The sequence below is a fragment of the Lolium rigidum genome, chromosome 3, assembly GCF_022539505.1.
Source record: "Lolium rigidum isolate FL_2022 chromosome 3, APGP_CSIRO_Lrig_0.1, whole genome shotgun sequence".
Taxonomy (NCBI): Eukaryota; Viridiplantae; Streptophyta; class Magnoliopsida; order Poales; family Poaceae; genus Lolium; species Lolium rigidum.
Genome location: NC_061510.1, coordinates 336,029,495 through 336,051,298, shown reverse-complemented (window position 1 = coordinate 336,051,298; position 21,804 = coordinate 336,029,495). Strand labels below are relative to the sequence as shown.

The following is a 21,804-nucleotide window of genomic DNA, read 5'->3' as shown; positions in this document are numbered from 1 at the left end:
CAGTTCACTAGAGGTGTCTCTCCCATAAGATAAAAGCATGTTGGGTGAACAAATTACGGTCGGGCAATTGACAAATAGAGAGGGCATAACAATGCACATACATGACATGATAAGTATAGTGAGATTTAATTGGGCATTACGACAAAGTACATAGACCGCCATCCAACTGCATCTATGCCTAAAAAGTCCACCTTCAGGTTATCATCCGAACCCCCTCCGGTATTAAGTTGCTAACGACAGACAATTGCATTAAGTATGGTGCGTAATGTAATCAACAACTACATCCTCGGACATAGCGCCAATGTTTTATCCCTAGTGGCAACAGCACAACACAACCTTAGAACTTTCATCCTTTGTCCCGGGTGTCAATGCGGGCATGAACCCACTATCGAGCATAAATACTCCCTCTTGGAGTTAAAAGCAAAAACTTGGCCAGAGCCTCTACTAGTAACGGAGAGCATGCAAGATCATAAACAACACATATGTAATAACTTGATAATTAACATGACATGGTATTCTCTATCCATCGGATCCCGACAAACACAACATATAGAATTACGGATAGATGATCTTGATCATGTTAGGCAGCTCACAAGATCCAACAATGAAGCACAATGAGGAGAAGACAACCATCTAGCTACTGCTATGAACCCATAGTCCGGGGGTGAACTACTCACTCATCACTCCGGAGGCGACCATGGCGGTGTAGAGTCCTCCGGGAGATGAATCCCCTCTCCGGCGGGGTGCCGGAGGGAGATCTCCGAGAATCCCCCGAGATGGGATCGGCGGCGGCGGCGTCTCGGTAGGTTTTCCGTATCGTGGTTTTTCGCATCGGGGGTTTCGCGACGGAGGCTTTAAGTAGGCGGAAGGGCGAGTCGGGGGCCGGACGAGGGGCCCACACCATAGGGCGGCGCGGCCCCCCTTGGCCGCGCCGCCTTGTGGTGTCGCCACCTCGTGGCCCCACTTCGTATGCTCTTCGGTCTTCCGGAAGCTCCGTGGAAAAATAGGCCCACTGGGTCTTCGTTTCGTCCAATTCGAGAATATTTCGTTACTAGGATTTACGAAACCAAAAACAGCGGAAAACGAGAACGGCACTTCGGCATCTTGTTAATAGGTTAGTTCCGAGAAAATGCACGAATATGACATAAAGTGTGCATAAAACATGTAGGTATCATCAATAATATGGCATAGAACATAAGAAATTATCGATACGTCGGAGACGTATCAAGCATCCCCAAGCTTAGTTACGCTCGTCCCGAGCGAGGTAAAACGATAACAAAGATAATTTACGAAGTGATATGCCATCATAACCTTGATCATACTATTTGTAAACATATGTAGTGAATGCAGCGATCAAAACAATGGTAATGATATGAGTAAACAAGTGAATCATAAAGCAAAGACTTTTCATGAATAGTACTTCAAGACAAGTATTAATAAGTCTTGCATAAGAGTTAACTCATAAAGCAATAAATCAAAGTAAAGGTATTGAAGCAACACAAAGGAAGATTAAGTTTCAGCGGTTGCTTTCAACTTGTAACATGTATATCTCATGGATAATAGTCAACATAGAATAATATAACAAGTACAATATGCAAGTATGTAGGAATCAATGCACGGTTCACACAAGTGTTTGCTTCTTGAGGTGGAGAGAGATAGGTGAGCTGACTCAACATAAAAGTAAAAAGAATGGTCCTTCAAAGAGGAAAGCATCGATTGCTATATTTGTGCTAGAGCTTTTATTTTGAAAACATGAAACAATTTTGTCAACGGTAGTAATAAAGCATATGAGTTATGTACATTATATCTTACAAGTTGCAAGTCTCATGCATAGTATACTAATAGTGCCCGCACCTTGTCCTAATTAGCTTGGACTACCGGATCTTTGCAATGCACATGTTTTAACCAAGTGTCACAATGGGGTACCTCCATGCCGCTTGTACAAAGGTCTAAGGAGAAAGCTCGCATTTTGGATTTCTCGCTTTTGATTATTCTCAACTTAGACATCCATACCGGGACAACATGGACAACGAGATAATGGACTCCTCTTTAATGCATAAGCATGTGGCAACAATTATTATTCTCATATGAGATTGAGGATATGTGTCCAAACTGAAACTTCCACCATGAATCATGGCTTTAGTTAGCGGCCCAATGTTCTTCTCTAACAATATGCATGCTCCAACCATAAAGGTGGTAGATCTCTCTTACTTCCAGACAAGACGGACATGCATAGCAACTCACATGATATCCAACAAAGAATAGTTGATGGCGTCCCCAGAAACATGGTTATCGCACAACAAGCAACTTAATAAGAGATAAAGTGCATAAGTACATATTCAATACCCCAATAGTTTTTAAGCTATTTGTCCCATGAGCTATATATTGCAAAGGTGAATGATGGAATTTTAAAGGTAGCACTCAAGCAATTTACTTTGGAATGGCGGATAAATACCATGTAGTAGGTAGGTATGGTGGACACAAATGGCATAGTGGTTGGCTCAAGGATTTTGGATGCATGAGAAGTATTCCCTCTCGATACAAGGTTTAGGCTAGCAAGGTTATTTGAAACAAACACAAGGATGAACGGTACAGCAAAACTCACATAAAAGACATATGGTAAACATTATAAGACTCCATACCGTCTTCCTTGTTGTTCAAAACTCAATACTAGATATTATCTAGACTCTAGAGAAACCAAATATGCAAACCAAATTAGCAAGCTCTAAGTATTTCTTCATTAATGGGTGCAAAGTATATGATGCAAGAGCTTAAACATGAGCACAACAATTGCCAAGTATCAAATTATCCAAGACATTTTAGAGTTACTACATGTAGCATTTTCCAATTCCAACCATATAACAATTTAACGAAGATGAAACTTCGCCATGAATACTATGAGTAGAGCCTAAGGACATATTTGTCCATATGCTACAGCAGAGCGTGTCTCTCTCCCACAAAGTGAATGCTAGGATCCATTTTATTCAAACAAAACAAAAACAAAAACAAACCGACGCTCCAAGCAAAGTACATAAGATGTGACGGAATAAAAATATAGTTTCAGGGGAGGAACCCGATAATGTTGTCGATGAAGAAGGGGATGCCTTGGGCATCCCCAAGCTTAGACGCTTGAGTCTTCTTATAATATGCAGGGGTGAACCACCGGGGCATCCCCAAGCTTAGAGCTTTCACTCTCCTTGATCATATTGCATCATACTCCTCTCTTGATCCTTGAAAACTTCCTCCACACCAAACTCGAAACAACTCATTAGAGGGTTAGTGCATAATAAAAATTCACATGTTCAGAGGTGACACAATCATTCTTAACACTTCTGGACATTGCATAAAGCTACTGGACATTAATGGATCAAAGAAATTCATCCAACATAGCAAAAAAGGCAATGCAAAATAAAAGGCAGAATCTGTCAAAACAGAACAGTCCGTAAAGATGGATTTTATTAGGCCACCAGACTTGCTCAAATGAAAATGCTCAAATTGAATGAAAGTTGCGTACATATCTGAGGATCATGCACGTAAATTGGCTTAATTTTCTGAGCTACCTACAGGGAGGTAGACCTAGATTCGTGACAGCAAAGAAATCTGGAACTGTGCGGTAATCCAAATCTAGTACTTACTTTACTATCAAAGACTTTACTTGGCACAACAAAACTCAAAACTAAGATAAGGAGAGGTTGCTACAGTAGTAAACAACTTCCAAGACACAAAATAAAAACCAAGTACTGTAGCAAAATAACACATGGGTTATCTCCCAAGAAGTTCTTTCTTTTTAGCCATTAAGATGGGCTCAGCGAGTTTTAATGATGCACTCGCAAGAAATAGTAGTTGAAGCAAAAGAGAGCATCAAGAGGCAAATTCAAAACACATTTAAGCCTAACATGCTTCCTATGCATAGGAATCTTGTAAATAAACAAGTTCATGAAGAGCAAAGTAATAAGCATAGGAAGATAAAACAAGTGTAGGTTCAAAAATTTCAGCACATAGAGAGGTGTTTTAGTAACATGAAAATTTCTACAACCATATTTTCCTCTCTCATAATAATTTTCAGTAGCATCATGAGCAAACTCAACAATGTAACTATCACATAAAGCATTCTTATCATGAGTCTCATGCATAAAATTATTACTCTCCACGTAAGCATAATCAATTTTATTAGTTGTAGTGGGAGCAAATTCAACAAAGTGGCTATCATCATATATAGGAGGCATATTGTAATCATAAAGAAAATTTTCTCCTCAATGCTTGGGGGACTAAAAAGATCATGCTCATCGAGCCAGCTTCCCCAAGCTTAGAATTTTCCATAGCATTAGCAACAATGGTGTTCAAAGCATCCATAGTAATAACATTCCCATTAGCATGCATATAAAGTTCCATGGGTTTTTTAATTCTCTCTTCAAACACATCATGTCCTAATTCAAGATAAAGTTCATAAAGATCTCTCATATTTTTGTTGTTTTCCATTATGCTTAACTAGTGAAATAAAAACATGCATGATATTAAGTAAAGTAAAACAAGTGACTAATTTTTTTGTGTTTTTGATATAGCAAACAAGATAGCAAATAAAGTAAAGCTAGCAACTAATTTTTTTGTGTTTTGATATAATGCAGCAAACAAAGTAGTAAATAAAATAAAGCAAGACAAAAACAAAGTAAAGAGATTGGGAAGTGGAGACTCCCCTTGCAGCGTGTCTTGATCTCCCCGACAACGGCGCCGGAAAAAGAGCTTGATGGCGTGTATTTCACACGTTCGTTGGGCAACCCCAAGAGGAAGGTATGATGCGCACAGCAGCAAGTTTTCCCTCGAGAAAGAAACCAAGGTTTATCGAACCAGGAGGAGCCAAGAAGCACGTTGAAGGTTGATGGCGGCGGGATGTAGTGCGGCGCAACACCGGGGATTCCGGCGCCAACGTGGAACCTGCACAACACAACCAAAGTACTTTGCCCCAACGAAACGAGTGAGGTTGTCAATCTCACCGGCTTGCTGTAACAAAGGATTAACCGTATTGTGTGGAAGATGATTGTTTGCGGAGAAAACAGTAAAAACAAGTATTGCAGCAGATTTGTATTTCGGTATTAAAGAATGGACCGGGGTCCACAGTTCACTAGAGGTGTCTCTCCCATAAGATAAAAGCATGTTGGGTGAACAAATTACAGTCGGGCAATTGACAAATAGAGAGGGCATAACAATGCACATACATGACATGATAAGTATAGTGAGATTTAATTGGGCATTACGACAAAGTACATAGACCGCCATCCAACTGCATCTATGCCTAAAAAGTCCACCTTCAGGTTATCATCCGAACCCCTTCCAGTATTAAGTTGCTAACAACACACAATTGCATTAAGTATGGTGCGTAATGTAATCAACAACTACATCCTCGGACATAGCGCCAATGTTTTATCCCTAGTGGCAACAGCACAACACAACCTTAGAACTTTATGTCACTGTCCCAGGTGTCAATGCAGGCATGAACCCACTATCGAGCATAAATACTCCCTCTTGGAGTTAAAAGCAAAAACTTGGCCAGAGCCTCTACTAGTAACGGAGAGCATGCAAGATCATAAACAACACATATGTAATAACTTGATAATTAACATGACATGGTATTCTCTATCCATCGGATCTCGACAAACACAACATATAGAATTACGGATAGATGATCTTGATCATGTTAGGCAGCTCACAAGATCCAACAATGAAGCACAATGAGGAGAAGACAACCATCTAGCTACTGCTATGGACCCATAGTCCAGGGGTGAACTACTCACTCATCACTCCGGAGGTGACCATGGCGGTGTAGAGTCCTCCGGGAGATGAATCCCCTCTCCGGCAGGGTGCCGAAGGAGATCTCCAGAATCCCCCGAGATGGGATCGGCGGCGGCGTCGTCTCAGTAAGGTTTTCCGTATCGTGGTTTTTCGCATCAGGGGTTTCGCGACGGAGGCTTTAAGTAGGCGGAAGGGCAGAGTCGGGGCCCGACGAGGGGCCCACACCATAGGGCGGCGCGGGCCCCCTTGGCCGCGCCGCCTTGTGGTGTCGCCACCTCGTGGCCCCACTTCGTATGCTCTTCGGTCTTCCGGTAGCTCCGTGGAAAAATAGGCCCCCGGGTCTTCGTTTCGTCCAATTCCGAGAATATTTCGTTACTAGGATTTCTCGAAACCAAAAACGACGTAAAACGAGAACCGACACTTCGGCATCTTGTTAATAGGTTAGTTCCAGAAAATGCACGAATATGACATAAAGTGTGCATAAAACATGTAGATATCATCAATAATGTGGCATGGAACATAAGAAATTATCGATACGTCGGAGACGTATCAGGCCACGAGGCGCCGCCACAACAGGGCGGCGCGGCCCAGGTCCTGGCCGCGCGGCCCTGGTGTGTGGGGCCCTCGTGTGGCCCCCTAACCTGCCCTTCCGCCTACATATAGTCTTCGTCGCGAAACCCCCAGTACCGAGAGGCACGATACGGAAAACCTTCCAGAGACGCCGCCGCCGCCAATCCCATCTCGGGGGATTCGGAGATCGCCTCCGGCACCTGCCGGAGAGGGGAATCATCTCCCGGAGGACTCTTCACCGCCATGGTCGCCTCCGGAGTGATGAGTAAGTAGTTCACCCTGGACTATGGATCCATAGCAGTAGCTAGATGGTCGTCTTCTCCTTATGTGCTTCATTGTCGGATCTTGTGAGCTGCCTAACATGATCAAGATCATCTATCCGTAATGCTATATGTTGTGTTTGTTGGGATCCGATGGATAGAGAATACTATGTTATGTTGATTATCAATCTATTATCTATGTGTTGTTTATGATCTTGCATGCTCTCCGTTATTAGTAGAGGCTCGGCCAAGTTTTTACTCTTAACTCCAAGAGGGAGTATTTATGCTCGATAGTGGGTTCATGCCTCCATTAAATCCGGGACGATGACGAGAAAGTTCTAATGTTGTGGATGTGCTGTTGCCACTAGGGATAAAACATTGATGCTATGTCCGAGGATGTAGTTATTGATTACATTACGCACCATACTTAATGCAATTATCTGTTGTTTGCAACTTAATACCTGGAAGGGGTTCGGATGATAACCTCGAAGGTGGACTTTTAGGCATAGATGCATGCCGGATAGCGGTCTATGTACTTTGTCGTAATGCCCAATTAAATCTCACTATACTCATCATATCATGTATGTGCATGGTCATGCCCTCTCTATTTGTCAATTGCCCAACCGTAATTTGTTCACCCAACATGCTATTTATCTTATGGGAGAGACACCTCTAGTGAACAGTGGACCCCGGTCCTATTCTTTTACATCGAATACAATCTATCGCAATACTTGTTCTACTTGTTTTCCGCAAACAATCATCATCCACACTATACATCTAATCCTTTGTTACAGCAAGCCGGTGAGATTGACAACCTCACCGTTACGTTGGGGCAAAGTACTTTGGTTGTGTTGTGCGAGTTCCACGTTGGCGCCGGAATCCCTGGTGTTGCGCCGCACTACATCCCGCCGCCATCAACCTTCGACGTGCTTCTTGGCTCCTCCTGGTTCGATAAACCTTGGTTTCTTTCTGAGGGAAAACTTGCTACTGTACGCATCACACCTTCCTCTTGGGGTTCCCAACGGACGTGTCGACTGCACGCATCACAGATCAATTCACTTTTATCGAAATTAATCTTAAGACCTGGCAGCTGCTCGAAAGCTGAAAGAATTAACTTCAGATTTCTTGCTTTCTCCAAGTCATGATCCATAAATAAGATTGTGTCATCGGCATATATATTGAAGTATGGATAGGCCCCCATCAACCAAATGAGGAACTACCCCTTCAATCTGGCCATCAACTTCAGCACGCTCAGTTATAATAGCAAGCATATCCGCCACAAGGTTAAACAACAAAGAAAGGATGATCCAAGGTTTAAATCTAACTTCAAAACGAGCAAGAAGGATTTCCAGGACAGTTCCTCCTTCTCATATTTGCTCTAGTTGGGATAGCATTCCCAAAACAATGCCGCATAAAGATTTGAATATTTGAAGGGAGCTTAGCTCTCCAAATTAGATTGTTATTAGCACAAGAGATATTTGTATCAAGGAACTCATAAATAGATTTCGTGGTAAATTGATTGTTTTATACAAACTCCACACAATGTTATAAGGACCATCCGAAGGATTAACCATGTCAAAAAGGTGCAAGATAGCATCCCACTGATCATGGCAAGGAGCATGAAACGTCTACGAGAAGGGAGATTTTTGACACGATCGACAAAATACCTGATCGTGCATTCTTGTTGCTGACAAATGTCAAAAAATTGAGGATATTGAACACCGAGAGGATCACCATTTCCCAAGGATCTCTCCAGAAACGAGTCACATCACCACCCTAATTTTCCTTCCAGAAAAATTGGTCTCTGTAAATTGCAAAAGAGAATTTCGGCGAGGTGAATCATTAAACCCGATAGTTACACTAGCAAGATATTTGTTGCGCAAGTATCTCCCCTTCACAATCCTTGGCCACATAACCCATCCTGGGTCTCTAATTTCCAGCACCATTTCACCAACAAGCTAATATTGCGTTTCCTCGAATATTTAAACCCTAGGCCCCCTTTCTTTTTTGATCTACAAATTTTGGTCCATCTGAACATATGGTAACTTTTCCTTAATTTCTTTTTCCGCCAAAAGAATCTCCTATGATGTTTATCCATCAATGAAGTTCTTATTCTCACCAGAGGAGGCAGCTTACGCATCAAATTTCTTAATCATTTTTCATACCAAGGAAGTCCCAGTCCGAATTCTTAACAGGCGTGGATGAAACACAAACACCCAAGTACTTCATGGCTAAGGAGCAAACCTGGCATCCAAACATGTCATCATAAAAAAACCTGGTAACCTCATGATTACCTCCAATAGTGAACCATTAGTCAGTCGCAATGATTCAAATACTGTAGTGTACTGTGTGACGTAATGAACAATTCTTGGCCTTTTATTACGTTGTTTCACAGGTCATGAAAACTCTTCAGGTTTGCATTAAAATACAACTTCAGAGCAGCCTGACTAATGGGAACTACGACAATATCTGTCTTGCACCTCACTCAAATTGAAGTTTTGAACCAATCAAGATCTTCTACCCACCCGAGGAGGCAGCTTCACTAATCTAGGCATCAAGTTTTTTTTACTGATTTTCATATCAAGGAAATCCCAGTCCGATTTCTTGAGAGATGTGGATGAAACATGAACACCCAAATACTTCATGGGTTAGGAGCCAACCTGACAACCAAACATGTCAACACAAAACCTGGTAATCTCATCATTATCACCTCCATTAGTCTTGCGCTCTCAGCACCATCTTATCCCAGGATCCAGCAATGATGTTGAACAAGGTAGGAAGACAGAGGATCGACCTTGTCTCGCATTCGCTCTTCCTTGTGCATTCTGTTTGCTAGCTCTGAATTGTGTTCTGCTCGCTCTCGGGTGCTGGTCGTGTCGCGGTACAAACCAAGCACGTCACTGAGATTTGGTCACGAGACAGACAGCCCCGTATCTGTCACATCTTGAATCCCGATTCGAAGCTAGCGAGTGGTCGCTGTACTGTACCAGTCCGGGTCGTGGTCCTGTACGTCCTGGAGCATCGAGCGCTGGATAGCAAGCCGGAAGCTCCACGCCCAGCGGGATGGCTACCTCTATCCGCATCACCGGCGCGGTACCACTGCCACCGCACGGCACCAGTGCTCGAGGTTCACTGAACCTGGACGCTCGTCTTATCTTGCTCCAAGTAGCGTGGATGGCAGGTAGGCAGTGAGTCGGCACGGTTTTGGTAGCAGAGCTCTCGAGCTGTTTTCAGATAGCCGCTCGTGCAAAGCGTGGGCGCCGGTCGAAATCCAATGCCAAGGAACAGTTCAGTTTCAGCAGAAATATGGATAACCTTCCAGCAAAAAACACCGCGAGTTGTGATCCATGGAGCCAAGTAGTATCGGGGTCAATTGATTTTTTACTTGCAAATATAATCCACCCCAGTGACCCGTTGCCAACGTGGGGTTCCATCGACATCCAATGCTTGATTGTGATCCAACCCAAGCTCCACGGGGACGAATGGGATGCAGCGCAGCACGTACATGCTCGCTCGCCTGGATCCCGTAGGCCAGTCTTGTTTCTGAAGACGGTTGGGACGTCCTGCTCCGTCTCCGATCTCGCCAACCTCTTCAACAGGTACAAGTAGGCAGAGACAGCTCACTAGCTCAGGTTGGTAAGAGCATTGTGTACCCTTCTATTTTTGGTGTCGACAGTGGTGATAAATGTGAGGGCAACATTCGACAGAAAGCTGCTCATAAGAAAGAAAACGAGGGACACTACTACTAGCAAATTAGCACCCGCTTCCTCTTTATTAATGCCCGGGATAAATATCTCTGTACAAGATGTCAAGGCGCCCCGAAGCAGAAAATTAAAAGGATTAATTAACTCTAGGCTGATAACTCCCCACCCCCCGCTCAATAATTCTATGCTGTTGTCCTCAGCTGCCGATGTATCCTCCTTCACCCCGTCCTATAGCAGCAGCTTATGTTGCTTCTGCTGCTGGGACTGGAGCCTGCCCTTGAGGAATCCCGTGCACACCTTCCTCCATAGCTCCTTGTCGGGGGTCCGCACGTCGAAGCTCGCCTTGGCAACGTCCACCTGGCAGTCCTGGTTAACACAAAGGCACATTTTGGTTAGCTTCGGTACAATGTATATTGTAGAAGATGATCGCACTTGTACTGAAGTCTGAAGAGATCGAACTTATATTGCTTTCAGCTTACCAGGATGAGGTTGTGCTGGAGGAGGCGATCAGCAATGCTCATGAGGATGTCCTTGCTGTACTCCGGGTGGCCCTGCACGCCCATGGCGCGGTCACCGAGCCTGAACATCTCCACGCTGGTCTTGTCGGACCGGGCGAGCACCTCGGCGTGAGGGGGAAGATCCCACACCTGCGTTAAGAAAGTTAACATTAGCACTATGAAACTGTGATCTGAGACTGAAAACGTCTAGTGAAAGAAGCAACATTACTGAAGAGAATGGTGGGTCAGCGCATACCTCGTCCTGGTGGAACTCGATGATGGGCATGTGAACCGGCAGCTTGAGCGGCGCAAAGAGCTTGGCCGCGGCGGTGGTGGGGTGCATGCAGCTGACGCCGATGTCCCAGCCCTTGGCTGACCTCCCGGTCCTTCCGCCCAGCGCGCGGCACAGGAGCTGCAATACATTTGGTAACACCATTAGCCACTCGCAATGCCATGATTCCGTCGCAAGAATGAAACACTGCACTGAACTGTATGAGGTAATGGACATTTTCCACGTTGTTTCACAGATCATGAGAATTCTTCAGGTTTACATTAAAATACATCTTCAGAACAGCCTGACGAATGAGGCGATAGCGGTCTGCCTTGCATCGCACTCAAACTTGGACCGGGTGAGCAGTCAGAAACGCGAATAATTAGCTTAATCAGGCATCTTGACAAGCGCCACACGCGTTCTGACAGACGATCTAATTCCCGGCCGTCATTAGTGGCATTCGCCATCGCTGCCGGGGCCAGCTGCCTATCACATCGGACCCGTTAGATGATTCGGCTCCAACCGAAAGGGAATCGGCGAGGCCATGTGGGGGAAGAAGCTTCGGGACGCTCGGGACGGCCGACACGCACACACGCTGGCATGATGGGATCGATGCCATTTCCAGAGTGCAGACAACAGCCCAGAACCATGGGTGGTGTACTTGGTATCCTATGCGCATTGTTCGTTGTACTCGGTTTGGGTAATAAGAATTCAAGTCCTGCACTTGTCGATGTATATTTTTAAATTTTGGCAAATAGTCGCTGTCTACGGCTGGGATTGTACGGCTCCTGAAGAAGAGCTTTGACTTCTGAATTAGTATGCTTGCATCTGAAGTCTATCATTATATTTTTTACAAAAACAATCCTATCTTACGTCTGTGTGTGTTGGGGTCAGACCTCATGCTAGGACTAAACAACAATACAGGATGGATCGATCCAGGTTGGAAGAGCCCATTGACGACTGATTAGCTTGTTAAACTAAACAAGGAACACTGAACCAACTCGAGCTTCTCTACACACCATCGATCATCGCCTCATCAATCAACAGAGGGACAGCTAAGCTGATCGATGTATGTACGGCCAAGAAAGAGGAGTCGTCACGCGCTCGGTGGTGGTTTTCCCGCGTTTGCTAGCACGCATGACCGTTTTCAAACCTCCTCGTCAGACACCACCTCCAGGTGCTGATCGAGACGGCACAAACTCACACCCTTTCGGCGGCGCCTGACGGTGGCCTCGTTTCGGAAGCCAACCGGTTTCGGTTAGATGCATCACGCAATCAGCGTGCGTGCGTGGCGCCTGGCTTGCAGTTGCAGGATTCAAATGTTCAAACAAGCAACCTGTAGGCTGTAGCTTGCAAACAATTTGGCGCGTTGGCTGGCTAACGGCTTTGGTAAGCTTGATTAGGGCATGGCCAACCCTACACCGTGGACAGCTGCTCCAGCTGCCATGTAGGTTTGGATGGTCCTAATCAGCACATGCAGATTAAAGTGGTCTCTTGCAGGAGATCCCACCTCCTCAATGCTAAAGTTGGAAAAGTGTGAGAGAGTGAGGAGAGAGAAGAGAGGGGATGAGCCGGTGGTGTAGAAAAGAGGTGGAGAAAAAGTAGTTTGAGTCAGATTGTGAGGACCATTGCATGTGATATCTTGGAATGTTGTGGTTGATTTTTACCTCCCATTTTTTTCTTTGCTTACATGGATATCTGGGGCAGTAGGTAGGTGCTGCCCCCATTGTACATGCCCTTAGCTGCAAGTGGGCAGGTAGCGGCAAAGCGTACGGGGATCTCGAAGGGGCAGAGGTAGAGGCCGGCTCATCACGGAACCGGCAGCGCCACGTCGGCTCACGTGACCGGGCATTGGCAGCAGGGACAGGTTGTCTTGTGGGATCCTTAAACAAGATTATTACCCTTAACTTCTTAAGCAACCACGTCCTGCGGTCAAAAACTAGCAAATGTACTCGTGATACTTTTAGTGGGCTCCACGAGTGCAAGCACAGGAGCTCCAGGGTAATTTCTGGCCACAAGCTCTGGTGTAGTGGAGCCCACGAGCTCATGTTCAACATCCTGATTTTTTTTTGCTGATTCATTAGCTTTGTTGAAATGAAATTTCCAGCTCCAATACTTCTGTTTTACCAAAAAAAAAAAATGTTTTTTCCCTGACTAGATGCAGCATCACCTCACGATGAAGTTCCAGTGTTTCACATGCCTTCTACTACGTTGTGACTCTCGTGTAATTATTTTCCCCATAATGCAGCCATGTTTCATTCAGATTTTTTAAAGCTTCCTACTAGCAAATTTTTACCAGTTAAATGCATGGTAAAGAAAAAAAGAGTAAGCGGTTGCAGAAATGGAAGACCCTAGAAGAACGCCACTCCTCTCAGCTGGTGCGTCCCGTCCATCTGCGAGGCGCCAACATCGGAACCCGCCAAGCTCACAAAGAACAAGGCCGGCCAGCGCGCCCCACGCTCAACGAAGTTTTCTCAAATGACCATCCTACCCCCGGACCAGACCAGAGGACGAAATGGAGGAGCCAACCAAGAACCCAACCGAACGGAACCGCACCTGGTGGCCGAAGCAGACGCCGAGGACGCGCTTCCCGGCGGCGTGCGCGCGGCGGACGAGGTCGACGAGCGCCAGGATCCATGGCTCGTCGCCGTGCGCGTCGCTGCAGCTCCCCGAGATCACGAACCCGTCGATCCCCGCCGCCTCCGCGTCGGAGGGGAGCTCGCCGCGCACGGCGCGGTACACCCGCCACCGCTCCCCGTCCTCCTCCAGCAGCGCCCGGAAGACGTTGAAGTAGCCCCCGTACGCGTCCCGCACGTACGCCGAGTCCTCCCCGCACTGCAGCACCGCGTACGACCCGCCGGCAGAAGCCGGGATCGTCGCCGGCGGGATCACCGGGGCCGCGGCGGCGGGGGTCTCGAGCTGCGGCCCCATTCCCATGGCGTCGGATAGGGCGCGCGCGCGGTCGGGCCGGGGAATGGGAGCGGAGGGACGGACGGGGAATAGCGGGCGAGCTAGGGATTGTGTTGAACGAATACGGTTCGGGAGGAGACGAGGGAGCGCAGCGTGGCGAGACGCACGTATTTAAAGGCCGCCGAACTCGCTCGGCAAAAGTGGCAGCTTGTAAATGCCGATTTACCTTTTTACCGCGCGATCACTTGCCATTTTTTCTTCATATCTGAGCTCACATCACGGGCCGATTTTGGGGGAGTGGTAAGCAGAGTGGGCTGCCAGTCGCATGCACCTCACTTCCGCTCGGATTCGGAATTTTCTTTCTTTCGGATTTCTCGTTGCCTTCCCGTTTCGCCGGTTGAATTGGAGCAAGAAATCGATCTCCTTCCGTTTCTCTCCCGGCAAGGAGCTGATTTCCTTCCAGTTCGCCTCGTCGTCGTATAAATGCAGGTTAATGCAAATTAATGTGCGAGTCAATGTTGGTGCAGAAACTAGCTTAGGCGGAAGAGAATATTCGGCTCTTGATTACTTCGATTAACTTTCATGTTCCGCCAATAGTGGAACAATAATCACTCCGAATCGGAAATAAGTAACCCAGCTTTGTATCCATATACTCAATGTCTAGATACATCTATTTTATCATCGAGCAATATGGATCGGAGGGAGTAGATGTATCTAGACGCCTTTTAGCGTGTAGATACATGCATACCTCAACAAAGTTGAGTCACTCTTCGGCTCTAAATACGTTTAGCAGATCCTATGAATCTAGACATAGTTTTTCAGCTTCTGTTTTGCCTAATAAAACTAAAATCCGGGGTTGGTTAAACTGACTGACTCGTGTGTTCTGTTAACACCGCTCCCTCCAGTCCTAAAAACTTGTCATAGGTTCACTGAATCGACACCACATTTGATCCTACATTTTGCCTATAATTACAACAAGTATTTAGAGCTGAAGGGAGTACTCTAAATATGTGAAAATACTCCCGTGTTCCTGTGTTGCATGCCGTGTCTTTTTCTCTACGCGTGCATGCAATGTTTGCACTAGTGAGCAATAATGTTACGAGGTAGAAATCAAATTAGTTTTTCTCAATTAGTGTCGTATAGATTTAAAAAATATACTATCTCTGTCCATAATAAGAGTGTCGCAAGTTTGTGTAAATTTAGATATATCCAAACACTCTTTAGTACGTCTATAGATACATTTGAAGTTAGAAGAATCTCCAACATAAGATGAATGAGTAGTTTTTTTGATACTTAGTGATATTGTATACAAGAACGGAGGAGTAGTAAAAAAATGTACTCTAACGTACACTTGTGTATTTTTGGCACAGGCCAGACAAGCAAGCCCAGTGTGAGCCACGTACACTGAGATTAGCCCCTCGCAAGTTGTGCATTGGATCTAGCGAGAGCCATCCCGACTTGGCTGCCACGAAACGATTCCGCATAGATACTCCTGTCTTGCTTGCCCAGTTGCATGCTGAATCGGATACCTTTGCGTCCCCTTGCGCCAGTAGAAAACAATGTCCTACGCTCGTTGTCCAAGGCGTACGTACGATATCCCAGAAGCCGGAAGTATTGAAAGCTTGCCTTGTCAAAGGCTCAAAGGTAATGACCGGCACGCTGGATTTCTGCCAGTTTTGAATGGACTTGGACGTGGTTTTGACATGCCAGTATGCGTCTAGGTTCAAACGTCCAGGTGCGATGAACCCTTGGCGCGCGCTAGCAGATCTTTGAATGGCACGTCAAGTAATGAGGGCATGAAGTTCCATGATCTCGTTGGGGATATACTGCCTTCACTTTCAGCTTCCATCTTGGGTACGATAGTGCAATTGATTCGTCTCATCGCGAAGTAGATTCGTCTACATCATGAGAATAATGCCCTGACAAATTTATGGCCAAGCGGAAAGAATATTCCTCTACTTATTATTGGAAATAAAGTTGACGAGGTTTTGATTTATTTCGTCGGTTAAATCCTCACATTCAAGGGTTTGTCTTCATCGGTCGTAATCACCGACACTCGTTGTCATTCTTGTGGAACTATTTCTTCTTTGCTCATTGTTATTCGCTCTTTTAGTCAAGTTTCCGTGAGCACACTCGTTGTCATTGTTGTGGAAATATTTCTTCCTTACCAATTGTTATTTGCTCTTCTAGTCAACATTTCATGAGCATGCTCCCCCTAGTTGATTTTTTCAGGCAAATGTTAGTTATGTTGCATCACAAGTATCTACTCCCTTAATCGAGTTTAGAGAACAAGTATATTTTAAGACTCAAGACTAGGAAATTTTGATGCACAAAAAAGTGGTACACATACATGAGTTGTGTGACACATATTTGACATCATCAGATTTCCATTTTAAAGTAATCAATGTGAGCGCTCTAGTGCGTTGAGTCGAAGCATACACCGAAGGATCAACACGCCTTTGTATACGTGCCATGCATGGGAGCTACCGTCTTACAAAATGCATTCAATAATCAACTACTCCTTGCAAGTAAGAAACATTATACTCCCTCCGTCCCACAAAGATTATGTGAAATTTATTAAAATTTAGATGTATCTAGATAATACATAGCAGTAGATACATCTAAATTTTGACAAATCTCAGACAACCTTCGTGTGACGGAGGGAGTAGAAATTTCATTCATACTCCCTCTGTTTAAGAATATAAGATGTTTTAGACATTTTAAAATAAATTGGATACATACCACAATAAGCTAATCTACACATTAAAAGTACCCCCTCCGTCCAATGAAAGTTGTTTGAGATTTGTTAAAATTTGGATATATCTAGATGTTATTTAGTGTCTAGATACATCCAAATTTTGATAAATGTGAGACAAACTTCGTGGAACGGAGGAAGTAGATTAGATACATATTAAAATAGATAAATTTACAAAAAGCTAAAATATCTTATACTAGTGAACGTAGGGAGTATATGTAGTGGTCAGCGGCTACTATTAATGATTTCATGCATGACAAAGATGTTTTTAGGTAAGATATTTGCAAGTTGGACCAATAATTAGATAGCTCTATGCCTAAGACACTCACTAGGTCAATATTCGTTGTGATAATTGGTTACCATGCATGGGCTCCTCCGAGACCCTCCATTGACAACATTCCTAGTGACATTCTTAATGTTGCACATCAACTTAAAAAAGACCAACTACAAGAGCTTATGCCCTTCAAACACAACATCAAGTGTGTCTTACCCTAATTGGGTCACCACATAGTCTTCATCAGAATTGTCTACTACCTAATGCTTCCATACTTTGTAGTATTACGTTCAAGGAATGCGGTGTCCATGATGGTGAATATGATGATGAATATGAACATGGATGCTGAGAAGATCACTGTGGAGGGAAGATACTAAGCAAGATATTTTTTGGGGTACTAAGTTTATGATGACAAGCAGTGTCCTGTGTTGAGTTCCATTTTAGTAGTTTAGTTATTTGTACGTAGGATTTTGTAATGGTTCGGGCCTGGCTAAATGGAGAGACTATAAATAAGAGGCGGCAACCTCCCTTTTTTCTAAGGTTAGACAAGAACTTTGTTCCTTTCCTAGGGTTCGAGCTTTGAAGACACCATGGGAATATGAGATCCTCTCCACTATATATAGTTTTTACATTTTGGTGTGTTTGGATGAACCGAAGAGTGGCCCTCTAAGGGTGTGTTTGTTAGCCCGGGTCACTAGAGAAAGACATTCTCAACCCATACAAGCTGACCTTATACAAGCTCAGGTGAGATTTTACCAGACGTTTGGTAGGTCGGGTGTGCTCACACATGCTGAACAGAGATGGTGTTTGGTGAGGCAATCTGAACTCAACCGAGCTGGTCCGATTTTTTTACACAAAGAACCTCAAACAGAAAAAGTAAAAGCAATCAGGTCCCTAGAAGCCAAAACGAAAATCAATCAGGTCCCTGAGAAACCGCCGCCGGCGAGAGGAGCGGCCGCCGGTGAGAGGAGTCGCCGCTGCGGGGCCGTGGTGGGTGCTCGACGGCAGGTGGCGCGTGGCCGAGACCGTGGCGTCACGAGGCCGAGGCCGTGAAGGCCGGTCGAGGCCATGGCGGCGCGAGGCCGAGGCAGTGGCAGCCGGCCGGTCGGAGCGGCCGCCGGTGAGAGGAGCCGCCGCTGCGAGGCCGTGCCGTTTGCTCGACGGGAGGCGGCGCGTGGCCGACGCCGTCGCGTCACGAGGCCGAGGCCGTGAAGGCCGGTCGAGGCCATGGCGGCGCGAGGCCGTGGCAGCCGGCCGGTCGAAGCGGCCGCCGGTGAGAGGAGCCGCCGGGAGGTGGGCGGGCGGTCGAGGACGAGGTGACCGGCGGGAGGAGGCAGAGCTGGCCGGCCGAGGTGAGCGGCGGCAGTGGTGGCCGGCCGAGGCGAGCGGCGGCAGTGCAGGGATAAGAGAGAGAGAGGATTTGGGGAAAATGAGATCGTGGGGTGGGGGTCTGGGGGGTGCCGCGGGCCACGCGCCCACGCTACAGTTCTCTGCGGGATGAGTTCAACCGGGATGAGGTGAGAAGCTCGATTCGGGCTTCCCAACCGGGCAGGGCTGAAGGCCGTTTTCCGTATGAGGTGGGCACTGCCCAGATACGCTGAGCCGACCTAACAAACACTGGATGGACCAAAATTCTCGGTTGGGAGGAGATTTTCTGGGTAGACCCGACCTACCAAACACACCCTAAGTGTACATCACGATTTCCGTCAAACTTGTTTCTTGAGCATCTCTTTGAGTGTAAAAGGATGTGACATTACCGTGTGTTACTGGCAATTAGTTCACAAAACTTGACAAGTTACCATTCCTATCGTGAAGATCACGCCAAATCCAGAAGATTGCTCCATCCCCTTCGCTCCTATCCTCTGATTGGGGATTATGTTTTTCCTCTTGGATGCAATTTTTCACCATCCATTGGATGTTTTTGACTGATCCACACCATTTATTCTGCATCCAATGGCTAATAGAACTTGTTTGCGATTACACCCTACAACTGCACCACTTTTGTGCAAAACCTCGGCTTGCACACACCCTAGACGTCTCGTTTTTAAATGTTAGGGGCCTCAAGATGAGAACTGTGCACGGTAGAATAGGTTTTTTCTTTTCTATAAAAACGTGCATCTGTCCATAAAAGGATGTCGTAAGTTTATTTAAATTTATATGCATCTAGATACCTCTTAGTGTATAGATACATACGAATTTAGTCAAAAATTTTGACATCCTTTTATGAACGAAAGTAGTATGACAAATCCAGATGAAATGGGCGACGTGAATAGCGAGCACATTCAACTAGGTATATATGGAAATTAAACAATGAACTACACACATGCATATTTTATCAATGACACATGAAAGTTCAAGTTGCTAACCGCGATCAAGGAGGTAAAATAAATGAGAAAGCTCAAGTGTGGCTCGGACACTTCATATCATGTTTGTTTCATGCTCTCGAGCATTTCATCGAACACCTTGTGTGCATAAGTGGATCCAAAGGCAAACCCACCACCCCTTGTGAATAGAAGTGTCACACCAAGTTGCTAAGTGAAGTGTGCTGAAGTGCATTTATAGGGATGTACATTTAGTCCCGGTTGGCCTGGCCAACTGCGACTAAAGGCCTTCGGGCCAGACTTGAGGACCTTTAGTCGCGGTTAGCTAGGCCAATCGGGACTAAAGCCCCTCCCGTCCACCAGCTGTCGACCGAGCCCGCTGGGTCAAGACCTTCAGTCGCGGCCTCCCGAATCGTGACTAAAGACCCCATTAGTCGCGGTTCTGACATTTTGGGGACTAAAAGGGTCGTATGGAAGCCTCTTTTTCTACTAGTGTGGTTATGTGTTTCTGTTTTTTTCTTTGCTTCCGTATGACACCCCCTTCTTTTGGAATTATGCTTTCTATTTTGGATGTTTTAATATAAACTACTCCGTACATAGAGAGAAATGAGTGATCCTGAAATTAATGCCTCGAAATACATATAATTCGGAATGTGTAATGGTATCTAGGAAAAAGTAGCACCTGAGCACCACTACACGCTCTCATTTCTACATGTCCCCTCGACCGTCAATGTTTCATTTTGTCACGCCTCACTGTTTAATTCCTTCTCCTGGGCCACGCACGTCCCCTAGCTCAGACAAAGCAAGCTATCACAGCCGTCACGTCCAACGAGGACGCCACCACTTCGGATCCTCCCATCAAACTCCACTCTCTCCGTCCACAAATAAGTGTACACGTGGGTTTTTCAAGACAAATTATGAAGTGGAGTAAAAAATACATTGGGAATATGCACCTCTCCTCTTTAATTCTTTGATCTCCAATAAGCTAAGTGCATGTAGAAAACAAGAAGAATATGTGGTTAATATTATTGGATTTGATTTTCGTGCAATGAGAGAGATGCAATTAAAGTGCATTGGGAAGATAGGAGTACACTCTTTTATGGACAAAAGTTTAGAGCTAGATGCCCACTTATTTGAAGATGGAGGGAGTATGCAATGCGATAGAATGAAAGGTGGCGGAGGAGGGCCAAAAATACATCTCGGGAGGTAGGGAAAATGACTTACTGTAATAATCTCCTTTAAAAAAGAAAGATTTCTCTTTAATCCCTGATGAATCATATATGCATGGCAAGATGCAACGGGAGTACGTTTTGAACTAGTAGTGGAGAACAGCTCCGCAGGCTTTCCTAAATGCAATAGCGTCGACAACCACACTCACCTATAAATTTGCGTGTAGGATAGGACCCCGCGCTCCTTGTCAAGTGCCACTACTCGCACGTACGGCTGGTTCGGCGTCGTGCATGGTAATGCCGGGCACGTTGGCACGTTGCATGTGTTGCGTGCATACGGCCACATGAGCCCGATCTCGGATACATAAGGGCCTGCTTGGAACGTCGTTTTTAATACCGTCTACGTTCAGCTTATCAGATATAGTGTCCTAGAGGCAAACAATAAATAATATTTATTATTATATATTAATAGTTTATAATAATTTCATGTCATGCTATAACTGTATCAATCGAAAACATTGATACATATGTGGTAGTGTTGTAAACAAATCACGGTCCCTAGTGAGCATTCACAAACAAATCTAGGCAACCAGGTTACGTTAGTTAGATTTTTTTTCTGCTAAGAATTCCCAACACGAATGTTACAAAGCATGCCGGAGTTTTAATGTAGCCTCCTGAGGTATGTAATAATTATGTACGTTTTTGACTAAAAAATACGCTCGTAGACGACCACACTGGCGGAGCTTACTGCATGTCATCCCCCCTCCCCAATTTTATTTGGGAAGAGCTTAAATTATCATGTATTTTGCCCGCATGAAGCCATGTACTTCATCCGTCCCATCAAAACTATCTGAGATTTTATTAAATTTAAAATATTTAGACACTATCTAATATGTAGATATATATATTTGTTGGATAATTAGGCACAATTTCCATGATTAATTCCAGAATATAAAGCATGACGAAAGTAACTACTAACATGTGAAACTCGAACATACTAGATGCAGCGATCAACATGAACAGTAGCAAAGCAAACGGTACAACATCCATCGCTAAACAGATCAAGATATGTCGCACGTACCGATCTGGTGGTGGTGGCGGTGGAGGTGTAGCAGATAATGTCGCAGCAGTAACGTTGTTGATGACAACGTTGTTGACGATGGGGACGACGGGTCGAAGTAGACGGCGTTGAAGACGACGGTAGGCAGCACCGCCCGACTTGGACGGAAGGCGACCCGTGATGAAGAGCTTGAGCAGTCGCGCAGAGCGCTTCCCAAAAACCTAAT

At 45.3% G+C, this 21,804-nt stretch overlaps 1 protein-coding gene across 1 annotated transcript; it reads right to left on the bottom strand.

Annotated features, from left to right (window-relative positions):
• Nucleotides 1-10,360: 10,360 nt before the first annotated feature.
• Nucleotides 10,361-14,026, bottom strand: LOC124697093 (gamma-glutamyl peptidase 5-like). The gene is made up of 4 exons (XM_047229726.1): nt 13,646-14,026; nt 11,075-11,230; nt 10,801-10,968; nt 10,361-10,687 (listed from the first exon to the last, which is right to left on the bottom strand). Exons 1-4 carry the CDS (start codon nt 14,024-14,026, stop codon nt 10,550-10,552), a joined length of 843 nt encoding a protein of 280 aa, XP_047085682.1. The 3' UTR covers nt 10,361-10,549.
• Between the last annotated feature and the right edge of the window lie 7,778 nt (nt 14,027-21,804).